The sequence below is a fragment of the Mauremys reevesii genome, linkage group 13 (assembly GCF_016161935.1).
Source record: "Mauremys reevesii isolate NIE-2019 linkage group 13, ASM1616193v1, whole genome shotgun sequence".
Classification (NCBI taxonomy): Eukaryota; Metazoa; Chordata; order Testudines; family Geoemydidae; genus Mauremys; species Mauremys reevesii.
This window is the reverse complement of record NC_052635.1, coordinates 47,288,185-47,304,541: the sequence shown is the minus strand read 5'-3', so window position 1 is coordinate 47,304,541 and position 16,357 is coordinate 47,288,185. Positions and strand designations below refer to the sequence as shown.

At 48.2% G+C, this 16,357-nt stretch overlaps 1 protein-coding gene across 1 annotated transcript; it reads left to right on the top strand.

Annotated features, from left to right (window-relative positions):
• The first annotated feature begins 1,538 nt into the window (after positions 1-1,538).
• Positions 1,539-15,185, top strand: DUSP15 (dual specificity phosphatase 15). Its single transcript, XM_039498257.1, is given in 8 exon segments — positions 1,539-2,199; positions 6,128-6,161; positions 9,352-9,434; positions 9,990-10,039; positions 11,110-11,184; positions 11,772-11,943; positions 14,097-14,298; positions 14,301-15,185. Coding segments are annotated over 8 exon segments (678 nt in total). The 5' UTR covers positions 1,539-2,178; the 3' UTR covers positions 14,342-15,185.
• The last annotated feature ends 1,172 nt before the right edge of the window (positions 15,186-16,357 follow it).

The following is a 16,357-nucleotide window of genomic DNA, read 5'->3' as shown; positions in this document are numbered from 1 at the left end:
CGTGCCCGGGCGGTCGGGGGCGAGCCCGCGCCGTGCGCCAGGGGGGGCTGCCTCCTGAGCGACCCGCCGCCAGGCCCCCAGTGGAGGAACGTTAGGCCCTGCTGAGGCAGTAACGGGGGGCGGGGCCCGGGGGGGCTCCTGGCTAACACAGGGGAGAGCGATGCCCAATGGTCAGAGCAAGCGTGACAGTCAGGAGCGCCCCACCTCTCTCTGCCCGGACACAAATCCCCACTGACTCCACTGGGAGTCTTGCCTGAGGGAGAACTGCAGGATCACGGGTTCTGTTCCAGGCTCTGCCATGGATGTTCAGACCTTTGTCAAGTCACTTGCTCTTCCTGCCTCAGTTTCCCCACCTTAAAAAGGCAGCTAATGTGGCTTCCCTGCAGCACAGTGGTGTCATGAAGTGCTTTGAAATCCACAGCTGATGGGTGCCAGAGAGACAAAACATTATTTCTTTACTAAAAGGACTTAAAGGGAATCTACCTGCAGCCTATTTTCAAATGCATGCCCAATTCTTTTTACACCATTCCACCTTTGTCTGGGGCCTGCTGCCTGGTTGTTTGCACAGCTTTCAGTGTGCATGAAACTTTACAGAAGGCAGAATGTGAACAGGATCCCTGCCCCAAACAGCTTAAAGTCCTAAAGGCACAGTGGATACAGTACGGGTATAAAGTGAGTCACAAGGATCTAAGCAGGTCCCCCATTACTATAGTACCAAGCGCCTCACAATCTTTAAGGGATTCAGCTTCACAGCATGACACAGGGCTATTATCCCTGCTGCAAACATGGGGAACTGAGGCACAGAGAGACTAAGAGATTTGCCCAAGGTCATACAGGGATTACCTGTGGGGGAGCAGAGAATCAAACTGCAATTGTCTGTCCCAGGCTAGCGCCCAACCAGATCCAAAGTCCTCTAAAGTTCAAAAGTGTTTGGATCAGGAGTTTTGCCTGAATGCCTCTCCATGTAACAAACAGGGCAGGTGTTTACTTACTGCTGGCGGCTGGCATCCCTTGGGGAGCGGGCTGAAGGATGTATGTCTGTAGATAAGGAGTGTACTCATGAACATAGTATGTGGTAGGTTTCCGAGTAGCAGCCATGTTCATCTGTATCTGCAAAAAGAACAGGAGTACTTGTGGCACCTTAGAGACTAACACATTTATTTGAGCATAAGCTTTCGTGGGCTACAGCCCACTTCATTGGATGCATGCAGTGGAAAATACAGTAGGAAGATATATATATACACAGAGAATATGAAACAATGGGTGTTACCATACACACTCTAACTAGAGTGATCAGTTAAGGTGAATATGTGGTATGTGCTCAGGCATCCTGACATTGATGGACAGTTCCTGATCACCACTTTCTGTGATCCCTTGACCTTGCATTCCACTCTGCGAAGGCTGCATTATCACGCCTGGCAGTACAAAGCAAGAAGTTACCCAAGAGGAAGGGAAGTTTTGCCTGTGTGTGAGTGAGTAGCAAGAGCTGGAATTGCTACCAAGCTGCAAGTTTCTCTTGAAAGGTAGGAGTTCTGGTCTCATAGTACACACTGCCCCGGGGGGTACAGGCAGGAGTGGGCATCCCTTTGAGCATTCAGCTGCATGGCTTAACAGACCTTCCTTCTAAGAGAGCAAGGGGGACAAAGGATTTTGTTATTTCTCCAACACTGAGGCTTTGTTCAGATTTGCTTGGAAAGCAGGAGCACTAAGTCAGCAGACAGCATGGCCTTAGCACTCCCACATGAGTGCTGAGAGGTGGGGTTTCTCCTCTATTGTCTCTGCCCTGGTCAAGAGAACAACTGGTACAAGGCACTTTAAGAGTAGCTTCACCATCTGGGAGGGAAGCAGGTCCCCAGAGGAGAAGGGCTTCTGAAGGGGCCAGCTGAAGGATTCAGTGAAGGTTTATTCTGTCCTGAGATGTGCAGCTGCTGCAAGGAGATCAGTTTTGCTGCCTGTGAAGAGAAAAAACAAGCAACCTACCACTATTACAACAAACAAACAAACTCCCACAAAAACCAGCGACTGTGGAGGTGTAAATCTCTTCATGACCAACACTGACATCCTGTCATTGAACATTTTGGAGAGGCAGCTAAGATTTCAACTGGGGAAACGCCGTGCCACAGCATCAAGAGACAACACCTGCGTCCCCCTGGCCTTCCACAGTAATTGCTTTGCACCATGGGAAATGGCATGAACAAGGTAAAGATAAACACTCTGACACACTAGTTTCGTGGGTCTCTGTTCTCTCTGAGACAGGCTTTTCAGAGCTTTTAGGGTGTGAGGTCTCTTTATTGGACTCTGTTTCTTGGAAAGCAAGAGCCAGGCTCCACTTCATGTTAGATTTCAGGGCACCCTCGTGTATGCTTAATTTTACAATGAAATATATATAAGGGACCAGCAAAAACCAGCTCCTCTAGTAGAAGTGGATCTTTAACTACAGGGTGAGCACAGCTGGACAAGAAACCACTTGAGGATTCTTTAGAGGTCATGCAAGTCAGTAGACGAGGTCCTTCGTACAGGTCTGGAGTGTCGGTAAGGGTTCTAAGCAGCTCTGCTACTACCCTAGGAAGACAGCGAGTAGACAGGCATCAGAGCTGATCAGTGGTGATCCTGGGATTCCTCCCCAGGAGATTACAGCAGTGCCACCAGTGAGGCCAGGAGGTCAGTGCACGGCCCAGGATATTACCCTGTGAAGGTGAAAGAAAAGTTTTACATCACCTTAGAGAACTAGATGAGATAAGCACATGACAAGAGATCTGTGAGGCGTGAGCTTGGTACTGCCCCACTCGGCTACTCAGCATTCCCAGTAGCAGCTGCTCTAACACCACGGGCTTTGCTGTATACAATATCCAGGGCATAGCTTATCGGAGAGGGCAGCCACTGCTTCCCCTTCAGTGAAGTTTTCCCAAGTTGCAAGGAAGTGACTTTATTTGCCTGTGTAAGAACCTCCACTCTTAATCCTTGAAGCATTCTCTCTCTCTCTCTACGCTATCACTGCACAGCAAAGAGTTTTGTGATATTTTGGATGAAGGATGCAATATATCAAAGCTATTGCATTTCACAGAGGAGTAGGACTGAATGAGGCACGTTACTGTGTAATGAGGACATTCCTGGATACATAGCCATTGCAGTTTCCCCTTTAGCTGTGTCCTTGCATTACAGCAATCTCTTAGCATCTAATTTCTATGATACACCTCTACCCTGATATAACGCTGTTTTTGGGAGCCAAAAAATCTTATCGCGTTATAGGTGAAACCGTGTTATATTGAACTTGCTTTGGTCCACCAGAGTGCACAACCCCCTCCCCCCGCCCCGGAGCGCTGCTTTACCATGTTATATCCGAATTCGTGTTTTATCGGGGTAGAGGTATAGTTGAAAGTTAGTTTGGTAAAGGCACATTGCCTATATAAATTATATCCAAATTGTAAATGTTTTAAAAACACTCTTATGAACAATGAGGTCAATAGAAACATTTCCAAATTTACTTTAAAAAAAAAAAAGTGAAACTGTAGTTTTAAGCTTTCCCCTGCAGTGTTTGCAAACCAACCACTGAAACATCAAGAACTTGAAACTGACTATAAACAAGTCAAATGCTCGACTACGAAATGGGGAATAACTGGCTAGGTGGTCATACTGCTGAAAAGTATCTGGAGGTTATACTGGACCACAAGCTGAATATGAGTTGTCAATGTGATGCAGCTGCAAAAAATGGCTAATCTGATTCTGTTGTGTATTAACAGGAGCATTGTATGTAAGACACAGGAGGTAATTGTCTCACTGTACTCGGCACTGATGAGGCCCCAGCTGGAGTATTGTGTCCAGTTCTGGGGCACAACAATTTAGGAAGGATGTGGGCAAATTGGAAAGAGTCCAGAGGAGAGCATCAAAAAGGATCAAAGGTTTAGACAACCTGACCTATGAGAAAAGGTTAAAAAAAACTGTGCATGTTTAGTGTTGAGAAAAGAAGACTGAAGGACAATCTGATCACAGGCTTCCATATGTTAAGGGCCATTTTAAAGAGGACTGTGATCAGTTGTTCTCCGTGTCTACTGAAGGTAGGACAAGAAGTAATGGGCTTAATCTGGAGAAAGGGGCATTTTAGGTTAGACGTTAGGAAAAACTTTCTAACCGTAGGAGTAGTTAAGCTCTGGAACAGGCTTCCAAGGGAGGTCATGGAAGATCATTGGAAGCTTTTAAAAACAAGTTGGACAAACACCTGTCAGGGATGGTCTAGCTTTATTTGGTCCTGCCACAGCACAGGGGGCTGGACTCAATGACTTCGAGGTCTCATCCAACCCTACTTTTCTATGAAAAGTGAAAATGACTCCATTAGTTTTCATTGACCAGACTGAGAGAAATGTAAAAATGTAAACAAAGAAGTTATGAGTACATTGAATTTTTAAACATCTCATTTCTAATAGTCTAAGGTGCTATTAGTAAGGGAGGTAAAGAAATGTTTGTTTCCAACCTATGGTTTGGAAGTTCATTCTGTCCCTAACAAAGTTAAGTCTGCAACAGATGTCTTCTCACTATGGGAAATAGCAGCAGGTAGATTACTGGAATTGAATAATTGTGGGAATTAAAGTATTTAAAACTTTAGGACCAGATTTTCAGACAATTTAGGTGCACAATTGCATGTGCAAAATGTGCACCTCATTTGAATGCACAATTACCATGATTGCATGCACAGATCAGACATGCAGTTGTGTTCCTAAATTCTGTGACAAACTGGCCTGCTATTCTTGTGTTGGGAACAAGTTTTCTTCAGAAGAAAAAGAAAGAAAAGGAAGGACTTCTTATAGGATGGGCACTATTTGGCTAAATGGAGGAGGGAGTGTGATCTAGTGATCTGAGCAGAGGACTGCTGGATTCTGTCCCTGATGGTGCCACTGACTTCATAGCTGGCCTTGGGCAAGTCCTGTAACTTCTGTGCCTTATTATATCCCCGTTTTAGAGATGGGGAAACTATGCTCTAATTCCCCGGGACCTGAGGCTTAATAGATAAGTGACTTTTGAGGTTCTCAGATGAAAAGCACTAGCAAAGTGCAAATTGTTGTTAATTATTAATGATTATTTAAAAAAGCAACAGCAGTTTCCCAGAGTCACATCCTTCCAAGCTATGACAGCCTCAAAGGAGCCACCAACTTATTTCTAAGCCTGAACGGCTCCAAGGGCCGAATTCTGCGGTTACGTCCATTCTGTGGTTCTAAATGTGATGCCATTCCACATGAGTCAGTAAGGTTGCACAGATTTAACTGAGGGCAAAATGTATCCAATAGTATCTTTGGGCCAATAAGCAGGAGGGAGTTTGTGTTCTTTAAGTGACCAATTAGAGATCTAAGACAGACCATAGGGAACAGGTGTTTTCCTCCTTCCCATTTATGGGCTTGATGGTGTGATTCATGCCATTGTTCTTACTGGACCTGATCCTGCCAGGCACTGAGGAGCCCGTTCTCTGAGTGCCACGCTATGGAATTAGCAAGTTGTGAGATGTGCTCTGACCCCCAGGGATGGGATGGGCTGCTAGCCCTCCTTACACAGGAGACCCATCTCACGGGTCGATGGACGCAGCCAGAGTCAAAGCAGAGCCCTCACGCTATTTGAGCCACCATGCGCAATCTCTCTCATCACAGGAATCGCTTTAGTGACTTCACCGGCAGTGGGGTGGGCAGGGATCCAGGAAGGGGGAGGGTTGGTGGCACAGAGTGGTGGTTTCTTTTTTTTGTTTTGGTTCTTCTTGGCTTGTTCTGAGAGGCAAGCATGCTACATGCTTCCTCTCTGTCTGAATGCTGGATGGGCCAGGTGGGAGGGGGAAGGGATGCATCCTGACTATCACTACAAAAGATGTTTTTTTTCTCTCCTGCTGATAATAGCTCACCTTAACTGATCACTTTCCTTATAGTGGGTATGGTAACACCCATTGTTTCATGTTCTCTGTGTAATATATATATATCTTCCTACTGTCTTTTCCACTCCATGCATCCGATGAAGTGAGGTTTAGCCCACGAAAGCTTATGCTCAAATAAATGTGTTAGTCTCTAAGCTGCCACAAGTCCTCCTGTTCTTTTTGCTAACACACCAGGAGTCGTCCTCTTTCAGGCTGAATCTTCTCTTTTGTGTCCTGCAGGTTCTCCCTGGACTTTACCTTGGAAACTTCATAGGTGAGCAGCACTGCTGAGAGCACCCAGAGAACTGTCTGAGCTGGGAAGTTACCGATAGTCTGTGTTGCGTGATGTGCATGTAGTCCTCTGCCCCACTGTCCCCCATTACGAGGGAGCCTTGTTCTTGCCAGGCCCTGACAATATTGTGCGTGCTTATTTAAACCAGAAGCACTGGTATCGAAGTGATTAATATCCTGAGAGGTGACATCCATAGGCGCTGGAGATGCTCAACTACACAACTTGTCCTACAGAAGACAGGGACGTTCAGGGATTGTTCTGTGCTGCATGGACGTGGGAGAGAGATTTCACCCTGATTTAGTCAGGATTAAAAAGTGCTGTCATATCTCATTAAGCTCCCTGTGCTCCTGGGTCACTCTGTCTTAGGCATCGTCACCATCGTGGCAGGCAGAGAGGCGTCAGCACCCCTGCAAGAATCTCTTCCTTTGACTTCCTGATTCTTGCATTTAACTCAAGTGCCACCTGCAAAGCCCTGCCTGCTCTCCTACCTACCTCTGCTCTCCTCTCCCCTATTCCCTTTTCTCCATCTGTCACTCTTTCCTGGTGCTTGGGAGAGGCGCTCTCCCCCTTGTCCACTCAAGGCTCTCGAGCCTCACCTGCTTTATTTCCCAGTGTGATCAGTGTTCTCAGCCCCGGGCAGGGGTGGGATAGGAAATTGTGGTGCCCAGAGAGAGGAGTAAAAAGCTAGACAGGTAGGAGGGGCTCTCGTTCAATTCGGGGGATGTGAACCACAGCTGTGAGGAAGACGGAGCTGATGATGTTGGGGAGCAAGGTGACAGTCACACAAAGGGTTAAAGAGCACCAAACTGACTCTGGGCATCATGAAGTATTACCACACATGTGTGACTCCGAGTGTCTTGTGTTCCAACACCGTGACTCTGCCTCTCCCACTCTGACACAACATCTTGATACCAGCTATAAATATCACAGCATTGGGGGTGGCAATTCTGCCCTACAGACAACTAGCAGTAGATAGAGAAACCTGTTAGCTCATGCATTATACCAATGGTCACCTGCTTCCCCTCTGGCAAATGGTGTCAGAAACCCAGCTGGCCGCCTGCTGCAAAATCTCACTGTGTGGTGTTTGCAGGCGTTGTGTTTCTCTACGATGACGATGGCACATGAGCAGCAGAGTGTAACCATTTATTTCCACAGGCTCGGGGCGGGAGATCCGGGAAGGGAAAACAAGACAATTCTTCCTCTTGTTCCCCCTTACGGGCCTCAGTAACTCATAGGATCTCAGGATTTACAGGTGGAAAAGGCCTAGTCAATGAGTGAGGCCATGCTCCTGCCAGGAGAGGATACAGTGGAATCTCCATCCTTCGAGGTTTTTAAAGCCTGGTTTGACAAAGCCCTGGCTGGGATGATTTAGTGGGTGTTGGTCCTGCTTTGAGCAGGGGGTTGGACTAGATGCCTCCTGAGGTCTCTTCCAACCCTAATCTTCTATGATTCTATGATACAATCCCCTCAATAGAGGATGCATCTGATAGGACACTCGGTTGTCTCAAGAAGGCCATTGACTTTGTTTCTGTGCATTAAGGCAGGCAGTTCATTGACTGAAAAGCCTTCTCAGAAGCCTTTGTCCAATGCACAGGGGATTCGAGAGTAGTTTGGACCAAGACTCCGAAAGACAGTAAGAACACAGATTCCTGACCAAGATGAGGGATTACAACAGGGGAAGCACAGATTCATAGATTTTAAGGTGAGAAAGGGACCATTATGATTATCTAGTCTGACCCCCTGTATATCACAGGCTAGAGAATTTCACCCAGTTACCCTGTACTGAGCCCCATATCTACAGCAGGCGGCATCCAGAATACTCAGACCCCAGGTTAACCAGAAAGGTTAAACAAGTCCAAGGCCTGCTACATTCAGTCTTGGGCTGGTGCCACACAAGCACTGCTCAACCAAGACATTGGGGGTCATGGGATAGATTTAAAGTTCAATAGCTTGTGAACGGCCAGAGCTAGAAACATGTTTTCCAATTGAAAGCATCCTCTGTCCCTGGTAGGTCACAAAACACTGGACATCAAAATCCTATCAGTCTAAGTACCGGCATTCTGACTGCCAGCCCCCCATACTAAGGTAATACAAACAGATAAAGGGATGGGGAGCTCTTGCTCTCCCCTCCACCCCCCTTGAATTCTGACATGGAGCGGCTCTCTTAGATTCTCTATTGTATTAAATATTTATATAGTGCCATTAGCACACGATGCTTTAGAACTACAAGCCAATGCTTTATACCACTTGAACATTTAGAATCCCAAAGCTTTGAGATGGGAAAGGCAGTGCCTAACTAGCAGCTTGCAAAGGAACAGTTGCTAAAATCATAAGAGAAAAACCTGCTGCAAAGATGCTTAGTTGGCCAGACCAGTATGCCCACCTTCCAGAAGATTAACCCTAGTCCTGAACTAGTGGCCAGAACCACAAAATACTGAGACCTGTTAGAGAAGCTAGGCCCCTGTTCTGTGGGAAAGGGGAGGACATCTAGGAATCCTCATTCAGATAGGTACAATTCAGAAGATGTCAAATGCAACAAAGCTACTTGAGCGTATGTCAGGAGAACTGGGGATCAATCATCAGATGAGATAAGTTCAAACATTGAAGAGTTCAGGCAGACTGGGCCACTCTCAGACATGCTGTAAGTGAGTGCAGCTCCGTTGCTGCAGTTAATGGGTGGGGTAAATTGCGCATGCAGCAATACAGGCTGCTAGTATTTATGGTATGTTTGCATGTGGGGGAAGAGAGTGTTCCTTCATGTGGGAGCATTTGGATGTGTGTATGCTGCAAACAGGTATGTGAATGTATTTGCAGGTGTGTTTGCACACATTTTTCCAAGCATGTGTTCATTATGCTTTGGCATGTTGGTGTGTGTTTGAATTCATTCAGGTGTGAACAGGCAGGGTATGTGTTCATTTAGGGAGGTGTCTTTTGGTGTAACGTGTGCGCATGCATAGGGATTTATAGGTTGTTTTCATCTGTGGCAGCATTTGCGCACCTGCAGTGTGTATGGGCACCTGTATATGTGTGTGTGTGTATAATGCAGCTATGTGTTTCTATGCAGCAAGATGTGTGCATGCTTATTTGTCTGCAGGGGTGTGGCAGGCATGCTTGTGGGACGTGTAAGAACTAAGTACATACTGGAATCTTATTGTGTTTTTCCTTCTTTCAGATGCCAAAGATTTGGAGCAACTGAGCAGGAATAAGATCACTCACATTATTTCAATCCATGAATCTCCCCAGCCACTATTGCAGGTAGGTACCTAAGCCCCTAACATCACCCCTCTGCCTTCTGCTTATCCACTCGCCCCTAACATCCTCCTTCTCCCTCAAGAAGAAAAGCCACAGTGATAGCTACCCTCCCTTCAACAGTCCCAAAGGAACTGGGCTGCTCCTTTGGCCTTCCTGTGGATATAAAGAATCCCAAAGATATGCCCAGAAAGCAAAAGGATCAGGGACTGTCTGCTCTTTGGCCTGAGTTAGAGATCACTGTGTCCTCATCTCTGTTTATCTCGTCGCTGTCCGAAGTCACCGATTTCCTTCCCTGATCACTCATTCCTTGGTCTGCATTCCCAGGTGGATAGTGGACATTGCTCCTTGGACTCTGGGAGCATTTCCAGGAGCAGAGGGAGGTGGTACTTGCTTTACTGCGGTGAGAGAGCTGGGCTTGGGGTAGGGAAGTAGTAACTCAAGTGCTAAAGGAGAGGTGCCTTTGTAGAGTGAGCAGCTCTGGGGCAGCCCTTTGGGAAAATAAGACCTTCTGATCTCTCGGGGGTCCTAAGCTTGACCTGTGCATTTTATGCATTTCAGGAAATGACTTATCTTCGCATTCCTCTGCTGGATACACCTGAGGCCAACATGTAAGTGCCAAGGCAAGGCTGCTCCAGAATCAGAGTCCCAGGGAACCTTGCAGCTTGCAGGAAACACTGGGGGATAGGCACTAACTGCACTGCTGAGACCTCAAACCAGCTGTCTCAGGTGGACACTCAGGATGGCACCTCACAGGGGAGTCCTGTAGGATGAAACAATCAGACCATGCTGCTGGGACGGCCTCACAGTCACAGTGCAACACCCTGCCTGAGCTTAGTTTGAGAGGGGTCACAAGCTAGTTACAGGTTTCCGAGTAGCTGCCGTGTTAGTCTGTATCCGCAAAAAGAACAGGAGGACTAGTGGCACCTTAGAGACTAACACATTTATTTGAGCATAAGCTTTCGTGGGCTACAGCCCACTTCATCGGATGCATAGAATGGAACATAGAGTGAGGAGATATATACACATACAGAGAACATGAAAAGGTGGAAGTTCCCCTACCAACTCTAAGACCACCTAAGCTAGTTACCGACTCCCTAAAATCAGGATGGGTGGCAGCCCGGTTACGGCACCACTAGAGAATCCAGTGGCCACAGACCACCGCGGGGGAGGGGTAGCATGCTTAGCTGAATAAAAGGGGGGCTGGGGGAGGAAGGGGGGAAAGGGTCACACTGTGGAGGCAGGGCTGTGCGGGCCTGTGCAATGCACCCAGCACTGAGGTATGCGAGCACCAACCGAGGGCTCAAGCAGACAAGCTGCCGGAGGCCAGAGATTGGCTCATTTTCATTAACTCCTGGGAAGTGCTCCTCAGTCCTCGGCTGTGCCTACTGGACTGGTGAGTAGAGCACTGGTGCCCTCCGGAAGCCTGGCAGCTGCTGCTTTGGAGTCCTCTGCTGCAGGGTGCGTTGAATGGCCAGGAGCATCAGCCCCCCAGCACGGCTGGAAGCACCGATGCACCGTGCTGTTAAATCAGCAGCTGTGAATGATGCCTAGGAAAGAAGCAGTGATCACTATTTTACTTTGCTCACCTTGCCCTGCGCGCCATGGGGACACCTGCGGCTCCTGGTAAAATCCTATTTCACAGCCTGGAGTCTTCATTCTATTTTATTTTTCCTGCTAGCAAGAAGCACTTTAAAGAATGTATCAGTTTTATCCACTACTGTCGCCTGCATGGAGGGAACTGCCTTGTTCACTGGTAATGCTCCCGTCCAATGACCCTCGTGCAGCATTCTCCCAAGTACAGTGTAGTGGGGAACTGGGCTGGGCAGCAGAGCCTCCAGAAGGCCCAGGCTTTGTAGAAACCAGACTGCACATGCTGGGCTGCAGCGTATGAACCAAAGCAAGTGTGCTGGTGGGCTCCGGCTGGGGACTGGGGTGGTGCCTGGAGTCAGAGATCATGCGAGTGTCTCCCCAGCTCAGCTTGATTTAAGGATGCCATGGGGTTAGGGGACTGTTTACCAAGCAGAAAGGGCAGCATTAGCTTCAGTTGTAATGGGGAGGAAGAGGAACCGATTTGGGGGCAGGATTCCAGGAAGTGGCTCGTGTTTTCACTTCTTCTAGGGGCTGTAATGTTTGTATAGAGATAACCGAGGTCATGGTGGAAGTGCCCTGTCTCCAGGAGAAGAAATTCTCTAAGGAGGAACTAAAATAGTCACGAAGAAAGAAGGAGCACATGGTGGGGGGGGTGCCCCTGGGCTTGAAGGAGGATGGCTGAGAGTGGGGGTGGGGACGAGGAAGAAACAGCAAAATCAAGGTCCTGATTTCCCCCCCTTCTGACTCCAGCCTTGCGGGGATCTCCCGGAGCACCACCATTGTTGTTGCCTATGTCATGGCGGTGACGGAGCTAAGCTGGCAAGAGGTATTGCAGGCGGTAAGAGCAGTGCGGCCGATTGCCAATCCCAACCCCGGCTTCAAGCAGCAGCTGGAGGAGTTCGGCCGTGGCCCCGCACGAAAGGTGAGAGCAGAAGGCTGGGTCTTGCCATGGTAACTGTGGCCAGTCCTTATATAACGCTTCCCAGGCACTGCGCAAGCCCAGGGAGAGGAGGACTCAGAATCCCCAAAGAGCAAGGGAGAGCTTGGAACCAAGAGAGAGAAAAGAAGGTCGTTAGAAAGAGACGGATCAAGACGTGGGATCCAGTGGTGGGGGAAGGCATCAGAGAGATCTATAATCCCCCTAGAAGAGATGGGCTGTCCTGAGAGAGATTCCCAATGAGAGAGGCACACAATCCACCCTCCTTCCAAACACAGCATATGGCCAGGCCACCAGGGCTAGCACCTTGCCAGGCCTATAGGACCCAGACTCCTGCCCGTAGCTTGGACCAGGTCCCCACCAGATCATTGCCTGCTTGAGCATCCTGCACTGCCCTGCCACTTCATTCCTATTGGTGACTCACAGGGCCACAAGCACAAACCAGGGGCATCTTCCTGGCCCCATTTAACAGGACAACCTAGGTAATTACAGGCCTGTTCGCCTGCCATCGATCCCAGGCAGGTAGTGGAGCGGCTGACACAGGCCTCGATTAATAAAGAATAAAGGAGGGCATTGTAATTAATGCAAGCAACATGGGTGTATGGAAAATAGATGCTGTCAAACTAATATACACACTTCTGTAAGGCATTTGACTTGGTGTCAAATGACGTTTTGATTAAAAAACTACAACAATATAAAATTAACACGGCACACATTAAATGGATTAAAAACTGGCTACTGATAGGTCTCAAAATGTAACTGTAAATGGGGAATAGTCATCCAGTCAGTATGTTTACAGTGGGGTCCCACAGGGATTGGTTCTTGGCCCTATGCTATTTAACATTTTTATCAGTGACCTGGAAGAAAACATAAAATCATCACTGATAAAGTTTGCAGATGACACAAAAATTGGGGGAGTGATAAATAACGGAGAAGAACAGGTCACTGATTCAGAGCAATCTGGATCACTTGGTAAACTGGATGCAATCAAACAATATGCATTTTAATATGGCTAAATGGATATGTATTCATCTAGGAACAAAGAACATTGGCCACGCTGCCAGGATGGAGGACTCTATCCTGGGAAGTAGTGACTCTGATGGTGGATAATCAACTGAACATGAGCTCCCAGAGTGCCACTGTGGCCAAAAGAGTGAATCTGGGATGCATAAACAGGGGAATCTTGAGCAGGAGCAGAGGGGTTATTTTACCTCTGTGTTTGGCACAGATGTAACTGCTGCTGGACTCCTGTGTCCAGTTCTGGTGCCCACAATCCAAGAAGGCTGTTGATAAATTAGAGGCAGTTCAGAGAAGAGCCATGAAAATCTTTCAAGGATTAGAAAACACAGTTTAGAGAGATAGATTGAAGGAGCTCAGTCTATTTAGCTTAAGAAAGCTTATGGGGTGGCTTGACTACAGTCTACAAGTACCTACATGGGTAACAAATATTTAATAATGCTCTCGCCAGTCTAGCAGAAAAAGGTCTAACATGATGCACTGGCTGGAAGTGGAAGCCAGACACATTCAGACTGGAAATAATACACTCTCCCCGTCCTCCAGTACTGTGCATGTCGCCTCTCGGCCTCCCTTGCATCAAATGTTGCAGGGTCACCAATTCCCAGGACCTTGGATTTCTGTCCATTTGAAATATGGCACCTGCCGCAGCCCAAGCTGGGGTATTGGTTTGCTCCTGACGGCAAAGGAAAAGCACCACCTACAGGGCCATCAACACCTATTACACCTCAATATATCCTGGAGGTTGCCCATCTAAATACTGAGCCAATACATTTCCCTTTACAGGGGCCAGTTCCTCAGGTGGTGCGAATGAGTATCACTATTGGCTTCCATTGAGCCACCCAGATTTATACCAGATGAGGATCTGGCCCATAGCATGTAGCTAGTACAAGAGAGAGACAGGAGGGGGGCCTAGGAGCCCCGTGAGAGGAGAATAGGTCACAGTATGTTACAGCACATGCTCAGCCTCAGGAATTCTGCACTTTGTGACACAGCTGAACAGGGCCATCACAAATCTCTGAAGTACCTGGCATTGGTCACTGTCAGGAGACAGGATATTGGGCTAGATGGACCATTGGTCTGACCCAGCATGGCCGTTCTTATGTTCTCCTTGCACCCTGCAGATTCACAGACACCTGGAGCAGAGATATGGAACTGACACGTTCAATGATGAGGAGGAGATAAGGCTCCTGCTTCCAGCAGACAGAGAAGGCACATCCAGGACAGATGGACCCCTGCAGGGACTGGTGCCAAGGAGCAGAGACATCAAGAACACAGTCCCCTTTCTGCTGCGGGTGAAGCAGACGTTCTCCTGCATCCCCACCTGTTTGAAGTGAGTCCAGCTGAGGCACAGAGCGGAGGGAAGTGAGGCATTCTGGCAAAGTGCATAGCCTAATGTATCAGACTGGCAAACACCAAGGCCTAGAAAGGGACATCCCTGCTATTCTATGTCAGGGGAGAGGTATGGCCCAGTGGAGCAAGCACAGGCCTGGGAGCCAGGAACTCCTGGGTTCCCATCCAAGCTCTGTAGTCTTTCTGTGGCCTTGGGCAAGTCACCTAACATCTGCCTCAGTTTCCCTATCTAAAGTCTGGGGGGTTAATTCTTACATTTCTATTTCCCAGGCTGCTGTGAGGGTTGGTTAGTAAATATACAAAGGGCACTGGGAGGGTTAGATGTGCTGACTGTCATCATTAGTGAACAGAAGGGCCTTGAGCACACAGCATTGAGCCCCGGCTTACTGAGTGCTACAAATCAGCTGTGCAGGAGGGGATTTTCCTGCTGCCAAGAGCCGGTGTTGGAAAGCAGCAGCCAGGGATGGACTTTGGCAGCAAACTGTAACACTTCAATAAATGCTGCACTGAGCCCACAGAAATAAAATAAAGCGTGGGGGGATGTCTCTTTGTAGATGAGGGTTTTTCATCAGCAAGTGGTTTCCACTGTCCCGGGGGATTGTATAAGAAGCGTGTGTATGTTTTCCATTAGACCAGTACAGCAGCCAGGAGACAGCTCTCATGCAGGCAGAGGTCCAGCTGTAGGCAACAGTGAATGGTGTGTTAACAGGGTTGCACTACATTTCCCCTGATCCTAGTATGGTCTCCCACAGGGGGCCAATAATATTTAACACAGGGCCAGGTATTGCTAGAGCTGAATATGAAGCCATTTTGTTTGAAGATTTTTTACATACTTATTTCTTAATAAACTTCTCGTCAATGCAGAGTTTTATGTACATTTCAGCACAGGGCAGAGTTCGATCTGAAAAAGGGGGTATGCTGATTGGGGATGGCTGGGATGAGCAAGGCCCTCTGGAGCCAGACAGAGCCTTTGGGAGTATGTAACATCCCTGCCACCGGCGCTCCCGCGCGGCTGCAGAGTGGACTAGGGCATTAATTATTACTGTGTACTGCTAGTTTAGTTACACAGTGCCTAATGTGCACCAGGTGCTTTGCAGAGCAAATAAAGAGACAAAATCTCTGCCTTGAAGAGCTTACACAGCCCACGGCCCCAGTCCCACAGGGAGCTTCACCCACGAAAACCTCTGCATCTGCAGAGAGCTCCATGGACATCACAGGAGGCAATGCAGGCATGGGGCTCTGTCTGCACAGAGCTCGGGATCAGAGCCTGACATCATTCCAGCTGTTTTGGACATTAAAGTTAATAAATTAGCGTAAAAACAACTCTATTTAGGAGTGTCCCCCTTCACCCTCTGTCCTGACCTCTAGCACTGCCCCTCCCATGGCAGCAATGTCCCACCATCTCAGTCCTGGGTGACGAGAGCTTGGAGGCCCATGTGTGAAAGTGCAATTCTAAAAAAAGAATGGACTAAAGAATTCATACAGCTGTGTCCCCGAGTGCAGCCTGCCAAAGCAACTGGGCACACCTGGCAACCCCCCGGGAGCCCGGATAGCAAAAGGACGTTGACTTTATCCCTACCACACCACAGTTAAATACCCAACAAACCTGCACCTTTGGGCACCATATTCCTGCCTCTACATTACCCAGGAAAATCAGAGGACAGAACATCATCATAACGGCTGCTGCTGCCTGACACCCTGGAGATTCCTGGGCAAGGAGCTGATTGGATTCCTAGCCTGCAGGCGCTTCAGGACATGGGCTCTATCTTCCTAGACGTCTGTGCAGCACCGGGCACACTGGTGCCTTAATCCTCCCTGGGCGTTACAGCAGACGAATTGAATACCAGTCATCTTGAAGTGCTCGATAAGTATGCTGGGTTTCTATGACTCAGTGCTAAGCATTTTCCTATGGGCGATGCCATTGGCTATGTCCACACTGTGAGCTATGAGCGTGATTCCCCTGCTTGTGTTCACATGCCAGTGCTGGGCATTGCAGCCAGGATAGCCCAGGGAGCGAGAGTGGAGGCACGGC